At 42.8% G+C, this 21,495-nt stretch overlaps 1 protein-coding gene across 12 annotated transcripts in view; it reads right to left on the bottom strand.

Annotated features, from left to right (window-relative positions):
- The window catches only part of LOC109917196 (restin homolog), a 110,417-nt gene that overhangs the window by 64,511 nt on the left and 24,411 nt on the right, over positions 1-21,495 (bottom strand). For 8 of the 12 annotated variants that reach the window (XR_007262056.1, XM_048596420.1, XM_048596427.1 and 5 more), the window contains exons 7-14: positions 18,212-18,283; positions 15,180-15,309; positions 13,519-13,658; positions 9,696-11,309; positions 9,292-9,453; positions 9,103-9,213; positions 5,245-5,376; positions 1,123-1,254 (exon numbers count right to left, since the gene is read on the bottom strand). Coding sequence is in view for 11 of the 12 variants with exons in the window: in XM_048596420.1 (XP_048452377.1) it covers positions 1,123-1,254; positions 5,245-5,376; positions 9,103-9,213; positions 9,292-9,453; positions 9,696-11,309; positions 13,519-13,658; positions 15,180-15,309; positions 18,212-18,283 (2,493 nt within the window). In the remaining variant the exon portion in view is untranslated. The remainder of the gene's footprint in view (positions 1-1,122; positions 1,255-5,244; positions 5,377-9,102; positions 9,214-9,291; positions 9,454-9,695; positions 11,310-13,518; positions 13,659-15,179; positions 15,310-18,211; positions 18,284-21,495) is intronic. The other 4 variants (XM_048596425.1, XM_048596432.1, XM_048596426.1 and 1 more) reach the window with 3 other exon arrangements.

The raw sequence follows: 21,495 nt of genomic DNA, 5'->3' as shown, positions 1-21,495 counted from the left end.
TGCTCCTATCTGTTCTGTTCTGAGGATGGTATACCAACTTGAAAAGCATTGAATAATCAAATGTGCGGGAAAAATAATTGCATGCACAAAGCTTTTAGCAACAGTAGCCTCGAGCTGGTGATGGAGAGAAGTCATGCTGCAGAGCCGGAAGGAAGCAACATATATATTGGCCGGATATTGAGGGGAATCTGCCAGCTTCTAAGACACAGAAAATGGCAGAAGGGGACCGATTGGAATATTAATTGGGAAACGCATTGTTAAGGCAGATTTTGTACTAAACCGTTGGGAAGTTACAAGCTGAAATCACTTTAGAGGGCGGCACAGTGACTCATGGTTAGCATGGCTGTCTCACAGCGCCAGGGACCTAAGTTTGATTCCAGCCTCCACAACTGTCCGTGTGGAGTTTGCACATTCTCCCAGTGTCTGCGAGTTTCCTCTGGGTGCTCCGGTTTCCTCCCACAGACCAAAGATGTGCAGCTGAGGTGGATTGGCCATGCTAAATTATCCTGTAGTGTCCAGGATGTGCAGGGTAATGGGTTAGTCATGGGAAATGCAGGGTTATGGGGATAGGGTAGAGGCGTGGTTCTAGGTGGGATGCTCTTTGGGGGGTCGGTGTGGACTCAATAGGTCGAATGGCTTGCCTCCACACTGTAGGGATTCTGTGATTCTATGCAATCAGTCATCAGTCAGCAAAGTAATTGGTAAGAACACCTCTTTGGCGTCTGTGCAAAAATTGTGATTGCCTCTGTCAAGAGGGTATTTCCAATTTTGTTACAGGTAGACCACAGCACAAAATTGACCCCTGATAATCAACTTGCATTAAATCTGCTAGAATAAGAAGGGTGAAATAAAATGCAGTACACAGCGGGTCAGATATTTGTAAAACCTGGTTATAATGTACTGGATCAGGCATTTGTCAGAAACCACAATCACAGACCTGGAGAGGGTAAATTCTAAAGTCAGAAGTTAAATCAGTTTTAATTGATTTGTGAAAAACCCGAGTTTTAAAAATACTTGAAATGCAAGATTTCCTCACATATTGCCATTTAATTGTAGTGGCTTGAATATGGACAGTCAAAAATCGCAGGTCTGTGATTGACAACATTAAATGATTCAACTTACTGCAGCTACCTCTTTTTTCATCACGCTGCACCTTGCTTTGAGATTATCCATATTTCTGTTGCGTTCGTTTAAAGCAGTAAGTTGATCTTTCAGTTGGAAGTTCTCTCTTCTTAGAGCCAGTTCAACATCAGACTGTAAAGCAATTGCACACTCTGTATCAGACTCAGTGATTACTGGACAACTTAACAATTTCTGTTCGGGGAAGGATTCTCCAAAAACATTGTGCTACTAGTCCTTACCAAGGAAAGGCGAGAATCATTCAAATTGATGCAAATATATGCAAATATTCTGTCAGACGGCCCAGCTTCTTCCAGTTGAGCCAACAGGTTTTCTCTCCACAGATCCTATCAGTCCTGTTGAGTTTTCCCAGCAATTTCTAATTTACAGCATCCGCAGTTCTTTGTTTTTTTTTGTTTAGGCTTTGTGTGGAATGACTACACTTGCATCCATTCTTTGGGATATAATCAAGCTGGAATGACAAATCTAGCTCAACCAAAGGAACGGCAGTCACTATACATTTTTTCAAAGAAGCATGAGCATATCTGACTCAAAGATGATCCTCGCTAAAGTCCTTTTTGAATTACAAACCACAACACAACATTTTACTATTAAATTGAAAACCTCCTCTTTGCAGTCATGTATCTGCTCACAAAATCTGGTCAGCCTCAAGCATTGAGAAAAGATAAAAGTAGGCAGTTTGGGGATTGATTGAAGTCCCCTCCCCATGCTAGGTTGATTCATGGTTAAGAAAGCATTTAGCATGCTTCCTTCAATTCTCAGACCTTTGAGTATAAGAGTTGGGACGTCCTGTTGAGGTTGTACAAGATGTTAGTGAGGCCTCTTCTGGAGTACTGTGTGGAGTTCTGGTTGCCTTGTTACAGGAAGGATATTATTAAACTGGACAGGGTTCAAAAAATATTTACCAGGATGTTGCCAGGAATGGAGGGTTTGAGATATAAAAATAGTCTGGAGACACTGGCACTTTCGCCACTGGAGCCTAGGAGGTTAAGCGGTGACTTTATGGAGGTTCATAAAATCCCGAGGGGCATAGATAAAATGAATGACAAGAGTCTTTTCCCTGGAGTGGGGGAGTTCAAAACTAAGGGGCATATTTTTAAAGTGAGAGGAGAAAGATTTAAAAAGGACATGAGATGCCAATGTTTAAACAGAGAGTGGTTCATGTGTGGAATGAACTGCCAGAGAAAGTGCTAGATGCAGACACAGTTACAACATTTAAAAGACATTTAGATATGTTCATGAATAGGAGAAGTTTGGAGGGATATAGGCCAAGCACAGGCAGGCAGGACTAGCTTAGGTTGGGAACACGGACTGGTTGGACTGAAGAGTCTGTTTCCACGCTGTATGACTCTATGACTCACTGAGCAAGCTCATTAGGTGCAATCTTAAGTACAATTGAAAGATCTTGTAGCTCCCTCTCCTGGAAAAGATCATAACTGTAATGTGGTTCAGTAAAAGTCACACAAATGCAACTCAGATGTAAATGCATTTCCGATAATGTCTAAAATTGCTGCTAATTATTCAGTTTTCACTCTACAATTTATTGCATTATGCTAGAATATGCCCTGTTCATTTTTCTACACTGTGTAACCTGATTTTAGTTCGGAGATAAAATGTTCAGCTTGGAATGACAGCTTGTAAATTATTAATAACATTTGAAAGAATAGTAAATGAAGCTATGTGATTCATTAAAGAAGATTATTTTACACAGATTAAAAAAGACTGTTAATAAGCATTTGGTGTCAGAAAATATAAGCAACGTGTAATGCAGGGCCTAAACACTGTAGCTGACAAAGATAGTATTGAGAAAGTCTATTACATGTGGACTGGTGATGGAGTTAACTGGATTAATTAGTCACCTTATTGCCTCTCAAAGAGAAAGAGCTTGTTTTGGTGCTCTTTCAATTTTGCTGACAGTGTTCTGAGAAATTTTACAATTTTACAACAAAAGCTGTTGCTGATTATTTTAGTTGGCATTTCTTGACAAAGCAAAACACTTTGTCAGGAAAGGTGACAAGGAGGTGATGGCCTAGTGGTATTATATCACTGAACTCTTAATCCAATTCTGGGGACCCGGGTTCAAATCCCACCATAGTTGAATTTGATTTGAGGGCAGCACGGCGGCTCAGTGGTTAGCACTGCTGTGTCACAGTGCCAGGGACCCGGGTTCGATTCCACTCTCGGGCAACTATCTGTGTGGAGTTTGTACATTCTCCCCGTGTCTGCGTGGGTTTCCTCTGGGTGCTCCAGTTTCCTCCCACAGTCCAAAGATGTGCAGGTTAGGTGGATTGGCCACGCTAAAATGTCTGTAGTGTTCAGGGATGTGTAGATAAGGTGGGTTATAGGGGGATGGGTCTGGGTGGGATGCTCCGAGGGCAGGTGTGGACTTGTTGGGCCGAAGGACTTGTTTCCACACTGTAGGGATTCTATGATTCTACGATAAAACTATGATAAAACTTCCAAGGCAAGTTGAGTGGGGAAGGATGACTGCTAATCCAAGTCACTGCTATGAAGAACCTCCCCAAGCCTGTTTAACATGGTTCAATGGGCAAAGCTTGTGGAGCAGGAAAGCTTTGTTGTGTTCTCAAGAAGAAAATGCTGCTGAGTATGATCAGACGTTAAAGAGTTAACTCAATCCCCATCTTCTGCATTTTCTTCAGTGCATGAGGAAAGGTGATTAATATTCACTCATGACAAACAGACTGAAATACAATCAGAGCCCAATGAATTGATTTACAGCAGAGGGCACCATAACTACAGTAACTGGCATTTACAGGATGAACACCCGGGATGATCTTCCCACTCCCCCATTTCTGAAGAAGGGTCCCGACCCGAAACGTCAATTTTCCTGCTCCTCTGATGCTGCCTGGCCTGCTGTGTTCCTCCAGCTCCGCACTGTGTTATCTCTGACTCCAGCATCGGCAGTTCTTATTATCTCCCAGGGAAGAACTTCAGGGAGTTTTGTCACTGTACATAAGGATTAACAGTAATGGAAGATTAATGATATTTTTAATTGAAACCTCATTTTGCTTGACAGATGTATTTCATAAAAGAAGCTGCTTGCTTCTTAGGAAAGTGCAACCTGATGTCTGCACTAATATGACTTTATATTAAAAAAAAGGGCTTTTTTCAAAGCTGTGATCAGTTCAGTGGGGGTAAGGTGGCAAGACCGCAAAAATCTGGGCTTCATTCCTCTGCGTTTAACCTTTTGTTTACACCGATTCACTGACATCAGAGATAGGAAGTTGGGGTGTTATAATTATGCTCAAGCCTCTGGTTTGACAAAGGGAAAATCAGCTGGTATCTCCATCTCTGGATACTTTCCAACGACATCTCCTTGAAAATAGCTCGTGTACACTGAGTCACCTCAGAATTGGGGGCTGTCATGTTCCCACAGCTCAGATTGACCAGATTTACCCATGGGATTGGCTACTCAAACAACGTACAGCCAGCTGACTAATGCTAATGGATCTTTGAAAAGTGGAGATGGGACTGCAGGAACTACAAAGAGAAGATATGCAAGAAAATAGTTCAATTTAAAACAAAGGGTTCTCGTATACAACTTTACTATTAACAGCAGTCACGGTCCAACAGTAACTGTTTCACTTTCAATCAATTTGAGTTTGATTACCCATTCCATCAGATTGGTGACTATCCTAGGAAACGGCCTTAACATTGGGTCAACATGTTTGAACCACAACTCCTTTTAGCTGAGCGTGGAGTGATATTGAGCATAACAAGAAGTGCACGGTTCAACAGATCCCACTGTCTCACTCAGGGAGCACAGTTATAGGCATAAAAAATGTTTAGCACTTGTGTAATTTAAATTGTGAGAAGAGCCAGGAGTTTCCACTGGGTGGTAGGGATCTTATGAACACTCTTTGTACGAAAAGGGTTTCCAAGCTCTTCCACCTAAGGTAACAAGGGTGGAAAGGAAGGTGTGCTGGTGGTATCTTCCTACCCCCTGAGCCAGGAGGCCTGGGTTCAAGTCCCACCTGCTCCAGATGTGTGTAATAATATCTCTGAACAGGTTGGGGATTAGAAAATATCTACAATGGTGGAAGGAGGACATTACCTGCTGAGAGTTGGATTACTCTCCCTTACCTCTTTCAGGCGCCCCTGCTCTCTCACAGTTTTCCTCAACCTTTCCACCTCCGATAAAACCTCTGTTAGATCCACTTGGACCTTCTCAGCACTGGATTCTGCGGAGACAACCTCTCTGTGCCACTTCTGAGCCTGGATTCAAAGGGACACGAAACACAGATCATAATAACTGTGTTCTATGGAATATGTGGCAATATGTTTCCTTTCTTTACATCTTATATTTCGCTGTCGTCAATCTGTACGTCTGGGCTAATGAAACAGAAAGCAAATAAATACAAGTCTCTCCCTTCTCTTGGGTGTCAATGTTTGGAAAGTTTACATTGCAGATGATCAGGCCAGGAAGACAAATTGACTATGATCCAATCTGGTTGAATAGTCCTACAAACTCAACTACAGGCCTAAACCCGGAAATGGTTGCTGACCAATTGCATGCCTCCACTGCTGGGACGGTTCAGCTCATCAAGACAATATCTCAATGTTACTGAGCCAAGAAATCCAAGTTGGAGTTCTTGGCCAAGATATTTTCCACAATGGAGTGTCTCTCCACAGTAGTAAAAGTACCAGAAGAAAACAGGAATTGTAAAATCCCACACACAAATGTGGGTTTGTGAAGCTGCCTCCACAGTAATCAGATTTTGGAGTCCTTGCAGTGTGGAACCCAGTGTATGGAGTTGAGACCAGATAAGAATAATCCTGTTTTAAGTGCATATCCTTTGGATCACCAGGATGGAGATCTGATATACCCCTGTGGATGTGACCCCATGGTGGAGGTGAGGCACACATTTAGAAAGTAAAAAGTTCATAAACTTGTCTTTCTAAAATTGTTTATGGGATATCGGCATTGCTGACTAGGTCAGCATTTATTCCCAAACCCTGATTGCCCTGGAGAAGGTGGGAGTGAGCTGTCTTCTTGAACTGCTGCAGCCTTGGGTTGTAGGCACACTCACAGTGCTTTCAGGGAGGGAGTTCCAGGACTTAGTTCCAGTGGCAGTGAGGAAATGGCAATATAATTGCAAGTCAGGATGGTGGGTGGCATGGAGGGGGAGCCTGCAGGTAGTGGTGTTCTCATGTGTCTGCTGCCCTTGCCACTGCAGCTGTAGAGGTTGTTGGTTTGGAAGGTACTGGCATAGATTTACTGCACTGCATCTTGTAGATGGCACACACTGTTGCCACCGAACATGAGCGATGAAGGAAGTGAATGTTGAAGCTGGTTGATGGGCTATCAATTAAGTGAGCTGCTTTGTCCTGGATGATGTCCATCTTCATGAGTATTGATATCCAGGCAAGTGGAGTATTTCATCATACCCCTGACTTGTACTGGGAACAAGAACTGGGCCCTAGTCTGTGCTAAGTTAACAGGTGGAAGTGAGAGAAGCATCAAAGGGCCACCCTTATACTGGGAGGATAAGACTCAGTGTGATTGTGATGTCTCCTGGTATTAAAGTTCCTGTCAATACATACTGTGTAACTTCACATTCATAAAAGCAAAACCTGCTTACATGCAGTGAAGCAACACTAGGCATACCACATCACGGCATTCAGATAAAAATTAACACAACCAAACTTTTAAATAAATGATGAGAGATTGTTTGAAGTGTTAGGTTTTATGGAATATTTTCAAATAGGAGAGACAGCAGGAAAGATTTAGAGAAGGTATGTCCATGGCAGGCAAATAGAGAGTTCCCTCTTCCTCAATCCTTCATGTGGAGCTGTGCCCCCTGAATCTACAACTTGTGGCAACAGACTTGCAAATAGTGCCAGAAAAAACTAGTTACAAAAACATAAACAAGCATATCCTTCATCTGCCTTTTCTGTCACTAGACAAGGGAAGATTAATTTTGTTTTCTTTTTATTCTGTCATGGATGTGGCATTGCTGACAAGATCCGCATTTCTGTTCCCTAATTGCCTTTGAACTGAGAGACTTGCTCAGCCACCTAAAAGCACAATTAAGACTTAACCACATTGCTTTGGGTCAGGAGCCTTATGTAGCCAGAGTGGAGTCTAGAACCAGGGGTTGCAGTTTAAGGATATGACGTAGGATGTTTAGGACTGTGAGTGAGGTGAGCCTGTGGAATTCTCTGCCATAGAAGCAGTTGAGGCCAAAACATTGAATGTTTTCAAGAAGGAATTAGGTACAGTTGTTAGGATGAAAGGTATCAAAGGCTATAGGAAGAAAGTGGGAATAAGGTATTGAGAGTTGGATGATCAGCCATGACCATACTGAATGGCAGAGCATGTTCGATGCGTCAAATGGCCTACTCCTGCTCCTATTTTCTACTTTTCAATGTTAAAGATCATTAGTGAACCAGATGGGTTTTTATGACAATTGACAATGGTGTCATGGGTCACCAATTCAGAGTCAAATTTTCAATTCCAGATTAATAAATAGAGTTTAAATTCCACCAGCCACCATTTGAACCAATGACCCTAAAGCCTTAGCCTGGCCCTTTGGATTACTGGGGCAGTGTTATCACCACTATCCTTAACATCCCTTCAAGAAAAAGAAAAGGTAGGTCAGGCAGCAGAATATTGGAAAAGTGGCCTACAAAGTAACTTGCTGTCATGGAATCAGAATCTACCTTTCTTTTAAAAGTCACTTTTGAGGCATGGGCATCGCTGCCTGGGTCAAAATTTATTGCCCATCCCAACTTTCCTTTGAAAAAATGGTGGTGAGCTGCCTTCTTGAACCACTGCAACTCATGTGCTGTAGGGAGGTCCACAATGCCATTACAGATGAAATTGCAGGATTTTGACCCAACAACGCTGAAGGGGCAGTAATATATTTCCAAGCCAGGATGGTGAGTTGCTTGGAGGGGAACTTGCAGGTGGTGGTTATCTGGGCAACGCTGCATTTGGGAATGGAGATGCAATATAGTTTAGCGATCAAAGCCTACATACTTGAGTCAGCAGCTTCCGAAAAGGAGAGGACTGAAATTTCCCCTATAGTTAGAAGTCAAAAAGTTTTACCAAAAAAAGATGATTTTCAGCCTCCTAGCAGTTAATAAAGAAGAAAAAGAATGAAGAACAATCACAACTGGAAGAAGACTAGATGGGAAATTTACTTCTCAGATACAGAGATCAGAATAAAGTACTTGGCTGAAAGGCCCTTGATTGAACTTATTTGCTTCATGAGTTTGTCTGATTTATTAATACAGGTGAAAAAGATCATTTAAGCTGGAGAGCGTTCGAAGAGATTTACCAGGATGTTGCCAGGTATGGAAGGTTTGAGTTATAAAGAAAGGCTGGAAAGACTGGGACTTTTTTCACTGGAGCATAGGAGGTTAAGAGGTGACCTTACAGAAGTTTATAAAATTATGGGAGGTATCGATAGAGTTAATGGTAGTTGTCTTTTTCCTAGAATGGGGGATTTCAAGAGCCGGGGCACATTTTTAAGTTGAGAGGAGAGAGATTTAAAAAAGACATGGGGGCAATTTTTTTATGCTGAGGGAGGTTCGCATGTGGAAAGAACTTCCTGAGGAAATGGTGGATGTGGACAATTGTAATGTTTAAAAGACATTTGGATAAGTACATGAATAGGAAAGGTTTGGAGGGATATGGGCCAAGAGCAGACAGGTGGGACTAGTTTAGTTTGTGACAATATTCGGCGTGGACTGGTTGGACCGAAGGGTCTGATTCTGTGCTGTATGACACAATACCAAAAAATATTTAAGCTTTGAGATTGGCACTGGATTTTTGGTACTAGATTTTTTAAGAAAACTGAAGTTAGAAACAAAAGGCAGTAAGTAATTATTTGGAGTGGGATAGTCAGGGGTTAATCAGATAACCGCTGCACAGATTGTCCAATTACAGTGATTTATCAATAGATTGAGCAGTCTGATGAAATGGTATAGTTATACCTCAGTTTTTGTCTTGTCCAGTTCTTCTTGTTTCAACTTCAGCTCCATTTCTGTTTTCTCAAGTAGCTTCTCAAGTGCATTGTTCCTTTCGATCAAAGTCAACTGCAGCATCTGATATTTAAGAGAATTGTTTTACAATGTTGAATAGATCAAGAAAGGGATGGAAGACTAAAAACAATAATGGATTACCTCTGTCACCGGTTTCTTAGCCAGGCTCTGTTTGCCCTGCAAAACCTGCCCTTCGTGCTTTAATTTTATGTCACCAGTTGCAGATTTCTCCTCAATATCCATCAGTTTTCTTTGTAGAATATCATAATCCAACTTCAGCTTTTTCAGGGATTGATCCTTTTCCTTTAATTGAATGCAGGTCGAGTAATTAATGACATTAAATTGGGATGGCAAGAAATAAACATAACCATCAGATCACTTCTTTATGTTTTCTTTTCACATTCCTCTAAAGTCATAAAAAATTTTAATAGTTGAGAAGAAAGTTAACAACGTGAACTACAGTAGCAATTTAAGTGATGATTAAAAGGAATGTTGTATCCGGCATTTGTAATTATTTTATTCCACGCCACTCTCATTTCCCTTACCTTAACAGTACTTTCCAACAACTTAATTTTGTCAGAATAATTAATTACTTCAAAAGCTACATCATTCGCTATTGCATTTTCTTCCAAGCATGTTTCCATAACAGTTCCAGTTTCTTCAGCAAGATAGTTTTGGCCTTTTGCATTTATTTTGCACCTCAAGCTCTGGTAGTCATTGGATCCTCCCATGGGATTAACTGTCGATGACTCTGCCAATCCGTCATTAAGTTCATCATTTTGTTCCCGCAGGTTCATGTTTTGTTGCACTTCGCAAATTCTCTCAGTCTTGTTCATCATCTTACTGTCATCTTTTTTGAAAGTAACATCTTGCACTAAATTGTTATTTTGTTGTTTTAATTCATGTTGCTTCGTTATTTCACCTGTCCCTTGGGCTTTCAGTTCTTTAACTAGACATTCCTTCAAATTTATCAAGTTGGTATTCTCATTTTCCAAATAATTTATTTTGTTTTGTGCTACACTGCTCTCCATAAAGTATGTCTCTACTTCACTTTCCAGTTTCCTGACCTGTGCTAAAAGATTTTCATTTTCTTCTGTTAAATGGTGCACAGTTTGGTGAATTATCTGTGCCTTCTCATTCTCCAGTTGGTTAATGTTTTTTAGCAGATGCTCATTTTCCTTCATCAGCTCTCCTTTCTCTTGCTTTAATCTTGTCACTGTGTTAGCAAGTGTTTTATACTCGGATTCCAGCTCTGATACTCTGTCCTTCAGCTGCTCAGTTTGTGTGCTCAAGTTCTCAATTGTTTGATTACATTCCGCTGACTTCTGTGCATTTTCTTTCCGCATGCAGCTGATTGTGTCTTCCAGTTTACTCTTCTCTTCTTTTAGCTTAGACAGTCTCTGCAAACATTCCCCATTCTTCTCTTTAAAGTCTGCCTCCAGCTCTCTTTGGTTGGATTCCAGTTTTGCTATCCCATTTAGCAGCTCTTTATTTCGTTTCTCCAAAACCTCATTTTCTTTCCTCAAGTTGTTTTTCATGGATTCTTTCTCCTGTATCTTTTCTTCTGTTATTTCCTCAAGCTTCTGAGATAATTGGTTCACTTCACTATTTGCAAGATGCAATTCATCTGCTAATTTACTTTTCTCCTCAGATACATGAAGCAACTGGCTGTTCGTACACTGCAAATGCTGACCCATATCCATCTTCTCTGTTTGAAGTTGCTGGATTTTCGCCTCAAGTTTTCTAATTGTTTCAGTCAATACCTTTGGGTCTATATCAGCAAGATCTCCTTTGATGCTGAAATGTGTCTTTGACGGTATACAAGTATTTGTGTCACTTTCAGTGAATTCTACAGTCTTCTGTACAGATGAGCAAGTTAACTCTGCACTCATGACTTTTGGACTCTCAAGTTCAAAATCTAATTGATCAGATTGTGATTCATCATTAGTGTTAACCACATGGACAAAAGCATTGCTGTATAATTCCTTGCCAATAGCTTGGTAGTTTTCACATTTCTTGATTACATGAGCTGTCTCATTGATCTCTTGCTTTTCAGCCAAAGGTGGTGATGGAGCACAATGCAACAAGTCTCCTTCTTCATGGTCCAACAACATGGCCAGTTCCTTTTGTGTCTCACGGCTCTGAAGAATTGCTCTGACCTGAAGTTAATATTATGACAAATTATGCACTGCTCTGCATATCTACATAAATTGAACATTTAGCAGCTTTTAAGTATCACAATGAACAGAAGTACACAGAACAATGAAGAGATCCAAGTGAATCTAACTTAATTTTTTTTGCCTGTCTAGATGATTTCGATTGGTTAGTTTGTGTACGTTGGTGGGTTTATTTGATGGGCAGTACTTAGCACAAGGGAAGGCCCATGGGCTGGAAACAATGATGCTTGTGCGGGTGCCACATGTCGTTGGCTACTGCAGTTTGGTGGGGGGGTTTTGGTGGAGAGTAAAAGTTGCCTGATAACAACATTATCCTGGCTGAGGGAATTGTTCCCATTGTGGGCCTGGATGGGATTGAGGGGAGAGTGAAGTAACTCCACAGAGGCCGGTATCCCATCACCAAGTCATCCTTTATTTACACGTGGAAAGCCCTTGATACTGGTCCAGCTCCCTCAGTGCCAGCTCTCAGAGTGAACAGGATGTCTGACACTTCTGTTCTTATCTGTCAGCCAGGGCTCCCTGATTGGACCGGGTTAACAGCCCTAATCAGGAACTCATATTCTTTCAGGTCCACCTGGCAGACCTTGTTACAATCACTACAGAGGGATGAAAGAAATGGGATGGGCTTGGCATGACAGGAATGGCATGGGAAGGGTGGGTGAGACAATTGTTTTGGTTAATAGTGGCAAAATGTCAGGGACAGTTATTTGATATAACAAATTATTTAAAAGTTAGTCTTTGTATTAACAATTAAGATTCACTGGACTTGAACAAAAATATTTTAGAAAAACTGCCTTTATGAGTTCATAGAATACATTAGTCTTGATTCTATTAAATCCTTCTAAATCCTCCAGAGTTTTCTATTTTGTCAAACTCCAATGGATATGCCATCAACCAAGTTTAGACACATAGAATCCCTACAGTGTGGAAGCATGCCATTCAGCCTGTTGACCTTCCAAAGAGCATCCCATCCAGGCCCACACCCCTACCCCTATCCCTGTCCCATGGCTAACCCACCTAGCCTGCATATCCCTAGACACTATGAACAATATAGCATGGCCAATCCATCTAACCTGCACATCTTTGGGCTGTGGGAGGAAACCGGACCACCTGGAGGAAATCCACGCAGACTCAGGGAAAATGTGGAAACTCCTCACAGACAGTCACTCGAGGGTAGAATTAAACCCGGGTCCCTGGCGCTGTGAAGCAGCAGTGCTAACCACTGAGCCGCTGAGCCACTCAAGGAGCATCAGTTATAATGTTACTACACAACTTGAATCCAAAGAATGGGGTTAGTTAGCTCTTTTGGCTGGAAAGCTGCTGATGCCACCTACATGGGTTCAATTCCTGCACTGGATGAGGTTACCATGAAGGACTCTCCTTTTCAACCTCTCCCCTTGCCTGAGGCATGATGGCCCTCAGGTTAAAACCACCATCAGTTGTGTGTGTGTGTGTGTGTGTGTGTGTGTGTGTGTGTGTGTCCAATGAAAGAACAGCCTTATAGTATGGTTTATCGCAAATGAAGATTGGTAGTTGGAAAGCTGTTTTCTTGGATGATACATCATTATTACATTATATAGCATTATAACAGGTGTTTTTCACACAAATAGAGTGTTTATTCCTTGAATAATATTGAAGCCATCAACATAAACCTGCCTTTTCAGCTCAGGAGAAATACATTTCCAATTAGACTTTCAAGTTCAATGACAAGAAACAATCACAAGGCCAATCTCTTCATAAAATGTGGAGTTACGTTCCTAGGCTTGTTTTTACACAGGGATAGATTTTTTTTTCCCCCAAGAGTGAGAAATTTTGATTCTACCATTTTATTCTGCTGAAATAACAATTGGAAATGTTGTTTTAGAAGTTGTTTGGTTGCGATAGTGATTCTCGTTTCACTGAAACTATAGCATTCGGCACCATTCAGTTTACACTGACATGAGAAAGCTGTCATTGTTGAATTTTATTTCACATATTTGGCATGTTTAGTGACTGGTAAGGTGAAATATGCTCGTACTGGACAACAAAAAGTTGCTCCACTTTTCTTCATCCGGTTCAACTTCCTGTACCCTCAGGTCAGATTCATATAGCACACTTAGTTATGAAGTAAAGCGATTATATAAAATAATGATGCAGTGATTGGAATTTTTTCATCTACATTTAGATTTCCATGGAGGTAGGTGTTCCTTACCTTCTCCACATCCCCAGTTCTAAGAACCTGCATTAGATCTGCCAACAGACAAGAGTTTGCTTCAAGAAATGGAATTATACGTCCTTCCTTCACAGCTGTAGATAGTTTTGGGTAATCGCAGACACTTTCAGAGGCTAGTTCTGTTGAAAAGCACACATAAAATGACAAAGATGTATTATAATTTTCGGTACCTCAAAGAAGTTATGTGTTTCATCTTTTTACCCCAAACCGGTAAGTGTGTGCTTTTTTTAAAAATCAATTGAGATCAGAGGAAACCTTAATAAATTATGTAAAAATATTAAGTTTAAATCATGATAAATTAAATCCACAGAACATCTGTATTCTAGGATTGCAAATTGGATCTAGTCAGTTTTCTCACACATTACATCAATTCCAGACAAGGAGGTTTAGTTAAAAATATCTTCATAAACAAATATATTCATTTGAAATCAGAGACTAGCGGAAATTTATCAGAAGTTTTTTTTCCTTTATTCATTAACAGGATGATGACTTCACTGGCCAGGCCCTAATTGCACAGAGGACAGTGAGAGTCAACCACATTGCAGTACGTCTGGAGTCACATGTAGGTCAGACCAGGTAAGGATGGCATTTTCCTTCCCTAAAGGACATTAATTAACCAGATGGGTTTTTTCCCCAACAATCGATTCATGGCCATCATTAGATTCTTAATTCCAAATATTTTGTTGAATTCAAATTCCACCACCTGCCATGGTGGGATTCAAACCTGGTCCCTGGAATGTTATGTGGGTCTCTGGATTAACTGTCCAGTGATAAGGCCATTGCTTCCCCTAGTTTACATCTAGTATGGCAGAGTAAGAGGTTTAATTGACAACTGAGAGATCTGCTGATGGTTCAAAGGTCATGTCTTCGTTTTTATTTCCAGTTAATACTCAACTTGAGCTGCTGAAATCTGGAGTGCACATCAAATACAGATGAAGAAAGCTCTCTTCCGATTTTTGGCATGGCTAGTCTCAGCAGTTTGTCAATCAATAAAGTGCACAGGCCACTAACAGGAACAGGAAGTGTGTGACATACTCTCTTATTTTATAATACAAGGAGCTTTATAAACATTTTACATTTATACACAAAAACAGAACAGGTCTACAGTTTACAAAGAGACCTGCCTCACCAGAACATTCATCTCCCTGAAGGAAGATACACACGTGAGAGCTCATGTGAAACTATAGCATCCAGGTGCCGCACAAAAGACCCTTCCTTTTTATGATCCCTGGGTCATGCTGTATGACTATATATTTGGGGATTGAAGGGTACCCTTACTGTAGAGGATGCAAGGTCCATTTGCAACCCAAAAGACAATCTAGTGTCCATCCAAAACCTTCAACAAGGATATACTGGGAAAATGTTGGAAAATTGATTACTTAACATTAAAAGTGAATTGCATTCAAAATAAAGAGACTTTGAGAGTAGATTTATGTAGTACATTTTGTAATATTGAAATGTTTAAGCCTCCTGAAAAATAACCTGAAATCTACTTAATAGAACTTGGCACGATGGAAAATAAGCTGATCATCATTTTATCGGAAAACAAGTCCTTGTTGAATAACTGACAATATGGCTTACATTGATTAAAGAGGTCAAGGAGGTTGACTCAAGTATATAATGTGATGTAAAAGACCTACTTGCAATGATCAAGGCCTCTTGAACACACTGCCCAATGGATGGCGTCTGAGTGTTCTTATTCCGAGCTGAATCCAGCACAGCTGCCCACTTGCTCTGCAATAACTCTTCTCGAAATAAAATGTCTCCATTCTGATTGAAACCAAAATACTTCAAAGTTAATGGATCCTCTTGGAGCAGAAGCCTTCTATGTAATCTATGAACATCTTTGTAATTAATATCTGGCATATGCCCTTGCCACAATTAAAGGTTATTTTCAACTTTGGGCTCTAAACTGGCGGATTAGATCACCAGCCCCGACACAGCCTGGAAATTAAGATCAGGCAGGTAAACCATTCTCAGTTTACTTCCTTAATAGGAAAATTATTCTCATTAAATCTGAAGATGGTAGGTTAAATCTGAAAGAAAAACAAATCAGGTCCGTAGCTTCTTTTATTGATTCAAATGACCATGGTTAACGGAGTCAATTAAGTAGAAGAGGAGGCTACCAGCTACAATGAAGATGACACAGAAACCAACACCAGAACAGCTACAAAAACAAGTACTGAGGAAGAGTCACCGGACCTGAAACGTTAACTTTTTTTTCCTTCACAAATGCTGCCAGACCTGCTGGGCTTTTCCAGCAACTTTGTTTTTGCTCCTGATTTTCAGCATCTGCAGTTCTTTTGGTTTTCACCAGAACAGCTACTCAGCCTTCTTCTAAAGTTATCAATCTTGGAGCAATACCAATCATATAACTCAGATTACATTTTCTAACCAGCTTCTACCACCAAAAAGGTTGCTTCAGCAAGTCATTCTTTATTCATTGTTAGCATGTAGATGTTATTAGCAACGTCTATCCCTATTCCATTTGGGCTGATGACAGTGAGCCCTCTTCCTTCAGTATTTTCTAGTCCATAGTGCCATGAGTAGGTGATTCTAGAATTTTGACCCAGTGATTACAAAGTAATGTGAGACGTGTCCAAGTCAGGATGATGTGACATTTGAGGGATGCTGTGATCATGTCGATCATAATCAACAACATAATTAATTTTGCTTTAACTTATGGCAAACCTACCAAAACATACATTCTTGCTCATTCAAATTGCATCCTTTATTCCTCAACTTTTCAGCTGAACTGGATCAGGCAAGAGCAAGAAAATGAGTCAGGAAGACACTTCACCGTATCATTATCAATTGTTACATTGTTCTAATTTTTGCCAGGAGTATTCCCAATACTGCAATAATAATATTCAAGTTATGGAAATAAGCCATGCATTATCCTCTCAATTACTATTAGCACTTCAAAGCTGGTTAAATCTCCTCACCCATGGTATGCATAGCATGAATCATAGAATCCTGCCAGTGTGGAAACAGGCCCTTCGGCCCAGCAAGTCCACACCGAACCTCAGAGCTACCCACTCAGACCCATCCCCCTATAAACCAATCTAATCTACACATTCCTGAACAGTACAGGCAATTTAGCATGGCCAATCCACCTAGCCTGCACATCTTTGGACTGTGGGAGGAAACTGGAGTACCCGGAGGAAACCCGAGCATCCAGAGGAAACCCACGCAGACACAGGGAGAATGTGCAAATTCCACACAGTCACCCGAGGATGGAATCGAACCTGGGTCCCTGGCGCTGTGAGGCAGCAGTGCTAACCACTGAGCCACCACACTGCCATACTCAACAGTCAACTCTCCTTGAACATCGCTGTATTGATACTAAAGAATGGGAGAAACGTGTTATAACTACCTGAAATGGTAACATTTCTCTCCTAAGCTATGTCATGCTTTGAGTCACAGTGTCTTCCTGATGAAGCAGAGAAATGACAGAGAAGGAAAACAAAGGAAGAAAATCCTACACGACATTGTGGGACTCTAGCCTCATTTCCCCAAAGAGCTGTGGGTAGCAAATGGGCCTGCACAGTTGCATGAAGACCTATGGCAGAAACCAGTGACCCTGATTAGATGAGATTCTCGAATTGACAGACAGCCATTGACCAGAGGGCACAGTATTTCAATTTTAATACACATCGGGGATTTAGACTGAATAAAGAACAGAATGCACGAATTTCGCATTTGTTTTCCATCATAAACTTCAAGAAATGTTACTTCTGGAGGTCCAGCTCTCCACTGGAGAACTGAATGTCCTGTTTGTTATTAGGAACTAAACAGAAATGTTCTATTATGAGCGTGGATTAAAACTGATCTGTAGCAGTGTGTTCCTGAAAACAACACAATGGGAAAAGTAATGTAGAGCTGATAATTAATTTATAAGCATGTCACCCGGTTAGAATGCCTGTGCAAGAATACTATATTTTGCAAAGCAGCAAGCTTACATAATGAGATGATACTATCAAATATGAAAGTTTTGATCACTAGTTTCTATAAGGAGCTACAGAGACCACTGGAAATTTCATACTTCTGGCCATCACACAAATGTATAATTGATCTAATTAACATTCACAATCTCAGATTCATTTTGTCTGCTGGGATCCCCAAGTTCTGTCTCAGCTCTCTGAAAGGACAAAGTGCCTCAGCCATCTTGTCTGCTACATAAAAGAATCTGAGGCTATAAAACCAATTTTTTCCAAAGATGCTTCTTTGGGGCAGGAATTTGTTCCAATAAACAGAAAACACTCTGATTCTACAACAGTGGAAAATATATGCTACAGGCTTCATTTGGTACTTCCATTACAAAAAAAAGTTATAAAAGGCCTTTTCTGATGAAGGGTCTAGGCCCGAAACGTCAGCCTCTCTGCTCCTACGATGCTGCTTGGCCTGCTGTGTTCATCCAGCCCTGCACCTTGTTGTCTCGGATTCTCCAGCATCTGCAGTTCCTACTATCTCTTATAAAAGGCCTGTTTTAATTCTTTGAAATATCTGGAAAAGGTCTGCGTGTTTGTTTCATGTAATCGTGCAGGGAAAATACATTACATTTAATAGTGTAATTCTATTCATTTGCCAACACTAGTATGAAGGAGTGCTTCGCAAATTCCTGTTGCTGAAGTTGAAATGCCTATTTGCTGAGCTTCATTTATTTTTTTACCTGCAGCTGGGATCGCAAGTGAGTTAAGGAGTTCTTTAGGTCTCTGTATCTGTTTGGTGAGGTTTCCTCATCCTACAAGAAGAAGGAAACATCATCAATTTAACTGCGATAATTCCAAAGCAAACTTACATCTTCAACAATCGTTTTGGCAGAACTTGGAGTGACTATAAATGCTTTGAATGTTCATTTTATCCTAACCCACTTTCAGCTTTGAATTTCGACTCATCTATTTGAAAAGCACTTCCTAAGGTTGGGGGGGGTGGTTGGGGTTCAGACCAGTTGTATAGGGAGGGGAGGGGGGTTGTCAGATGAAATTTTGGGGTTGTGAGCTCTGACACAACATTGACCACTCCAGAGGTCTGGCCAAGTTATCAGCATTATATAGCTATATTCCCACTCAATTTTCACTCAGGCACCATGACAATTTTTAAGTCGCAAAAGGGGTGACAGAGAAGAAGAGATAACGAGGTGTAGAGCTGGATGAACACAGCAGGCCAAGCAGCATCAGAGGAGCAGGAAAGCTGACGTTTCGGGTCGAGACCCTTCTTCAGAAATGGGGGACGGGAAGGGAATTCTGAAATAAATAGGCAGAGAGGGATAGAAGATGGATAAAGGAGAAGATAGGTGGAGAGGAGACAGGTCAAAGAGGCAGGGATGGAGCCAGTAAAGGTGAGTGTAGGTGGGGAGTTAGGGAGGGAATAGGTCAGTCCAGGGAGGACAGACAGGTCAAGGAGGCTGGATGAGGTTAGTGGGTGGGAGATGGGGGTGGGGCTTGAGGTGGGAGGAGGGGATAGGTGGGAGGAAGGACAGGTTAGGGAGGCGGGGACAAGCTGGGCTGGTTTTGGGATGCGGTCGGGGGAGCGGAGATTTTGAAGCTGGTGAAGTCGACATTGATACCCTTGGACTGCAGGGTTCCCAAGCGAAATATGAGATGCTGTTCCTGTAACCTTCGGGTGGCATCATTGTGGCACTGCAGGAGGCCCAGGATGGACATGTCGTCCAAGGAGTGGGAGGGGGAGTTGAAATGGTTCGCAACTGGGAGGTGTAGTTGTTTGTTGCAAACCGAGCGTAGGTGTTCCGCAAAGCGGTCCCCAAGCCTCCGCTTGGTTTCCCCGATGTAGAGGAGGCCACAACAGGAACAGCGGATACAGGATACCACATTAGCAGATGTGCAGGTGAACATCTGTTTGATGTGGAAGGTCTTCTTAGGGCCTGGGATGGGGGTGAGGGGGGAGGTGTAGGGGCAGGTGTAGCACTTCCTGCGGTTGCAGGGAAAAGTGCTAGGGGTGGTGGGGTTGGTGGGGAGCGTGGAGCGGACAAGGGAGTCACGGAGAGAGTGGTCACTCCGGAAGGCAGATAAGGGTGGGGAGGGAAAAATGTCTTTGGTAGCGGGGTCAGATTGCAGATGGCGGAAGTGTCGGAGGATGATGCGTTGGATTCGGAGGTTGGTGGGGTGGTACGTGAGGACGAGGGGGATTCTGTTTTGGTTGTTGTTGCGGGTAGGGTGTGTGAGGGATGAGTTGTGGGAAATGCGAGAGAAACGGTCGAGGGCATTTTCGACCATTGTGGAGGGGAAGTTGCGGTCCTTGAAAAACGAGGACATCTGGGATGTCCGGGAGTGGAATGCCTCATCTCAGGAGCAGATGCGGCAGATGCAAAGAAATTGGGAATAGGGGATGGCCTTTTTTCAGGAAGTTGGGTGAGAGGAGGTGTATTCTAGGTAGCTGTGGGAGTCGGTAGGCTTGAAATGGATATCGGTTTCCAGGTGGATGCCAGAGATGGAGACAGAGAGGTCCAGGAAGGAGAGACAGGTATCAGAGATGGTCCAGGTGAACTTAAGGTTGGGGTGGAAGGTGTTAGTGAAGTGGATGAACTGTTTGAGCTCCTTGTGGGAGTACGAGGCGGTGCCGATACAGTCATCGATATAACGGAGGAAGAGGTAGGGGATAGTGCCAGTGTAGCTTTGGAAGAGGGATTGTTCCACGTAACCTACAAAGGGGCAGGCATAGCTTGGGTCCATGCGGGTACCCCATGGCCACCCTCTTTGTCTGTAGGAAGTGAGAGGAATTGAAAGAGAAGTTGTTGAGGGTGAGGACGAGTTCAGCTAAGCGGATGAGGGTGTCAGTGGAGGGGGACTGGTCGGGCCTGCGGGACAGAAAGAAGCGGAGGCCTTTAGGCCATCTGCATGGGGAATGCAGGTGTATAGGGACTGGGCGTCCATGGTAAAGATGAGGTCTTGGGGACCAGGGAATTGGAAGTTTTGGAGGAGGTGGAGGGCGTGGGTGGTGTCACGGACGTAGGTAGGGAGTTCCTGGACCAAGGGGGAGAAAATGGAGTCGAGATAAGTTCGGTGGGGCAGAAGCAGGCGGAGACAATGGGTCGACCAGGGCAGTCAGGTTTGTGGATTTTGGGAAGGAGATAGAAACGGGTGGAGTTGGGGAACGATGAGGTTGGAGGCTGTGGGTGGCAGGTCACCTGAGGTGATGAGGTTGTGGATGGTTTGGGAGATGATGGTTTGGTGGTTGGGGGTGGGATCATGATCAAGGGGGCAGTAGGAGGAGGTGTCAGAGAGTTGGCGCCTGGCCTCGGCGATGTAGAGGTCAGTGCGCCATAATACAACTGCTCCTCCCTTTTCCGCGGGTTTTATGGTGAGGTTAGGGTTGGAGCAGAGGGAGCGGAGGGCTGCACGTTCTGTGGGGGTGAGGTTGGAGTGGGTGAGAGGTGTGGAGAGGTTGAGGCAATCGATGTCTTGACGGCAGTTAGAGATGAAGAAGTCGAGGGAGGGTAGGAGGTCTTGGGGTGGTGTCCAGGAGGAGGGGGTGTTTTTGAGGCGGGAGAAGGGGTCAGTAGAGGGAGGGTTAGGCTCATGGTTAAAGAAATAAGCGTGGAGGAGGAGGCGGCGGAAAAACTGCTCAATGTCCAAACGTGACCGGTATTTGTTGATCTGTGGGTGGAGGGGGACAAATGTGAGCCCTTTACTGAGGACTGACAGTTCGTCCTCAGTAAAGGGGGAGGTCTGGGGGGATGGTGAAGACTCGGCAGGGCTGGGTGCTACTGACTCCTCTGGAGCTGCTGGCTGTGGAGGCGGTGGGCGGAGCGACGTCAGCGGTGGGCTGAGCAACATAGGCCGGTAAATCTTGGATGTTGGTGGCAGTGGCGTCCTCGATGTCTGTGTCGGCATCGGAAACGGAGGCTGCGGCATCAGTAGCGGTGTCGATGGCATTGGCTGTACCGGAAGTGGCGTACCGGGCTCACCCATTCCAACCTCTTCCCCGCAGAACGTG

Source organism: Rhincodon typus, chromosome 1 (assembly GCF_021869965.1).
Source record: "Rhincodon typus isolate 14 chromosome 1, sRhiTyp1.1, whole genome shotgun sequence".
Classification (NCBI taxonomy): domain Eukaryota; kingdom Metazoa; phylum Chordata; class Chondrichthyes; order Orectolobiformes; family Rhincodontidae; genus Rhincodon; species Rhincodon typus.
This window is presented reverse-complemented; position numbering and strand designations above follow the sequence as displayed.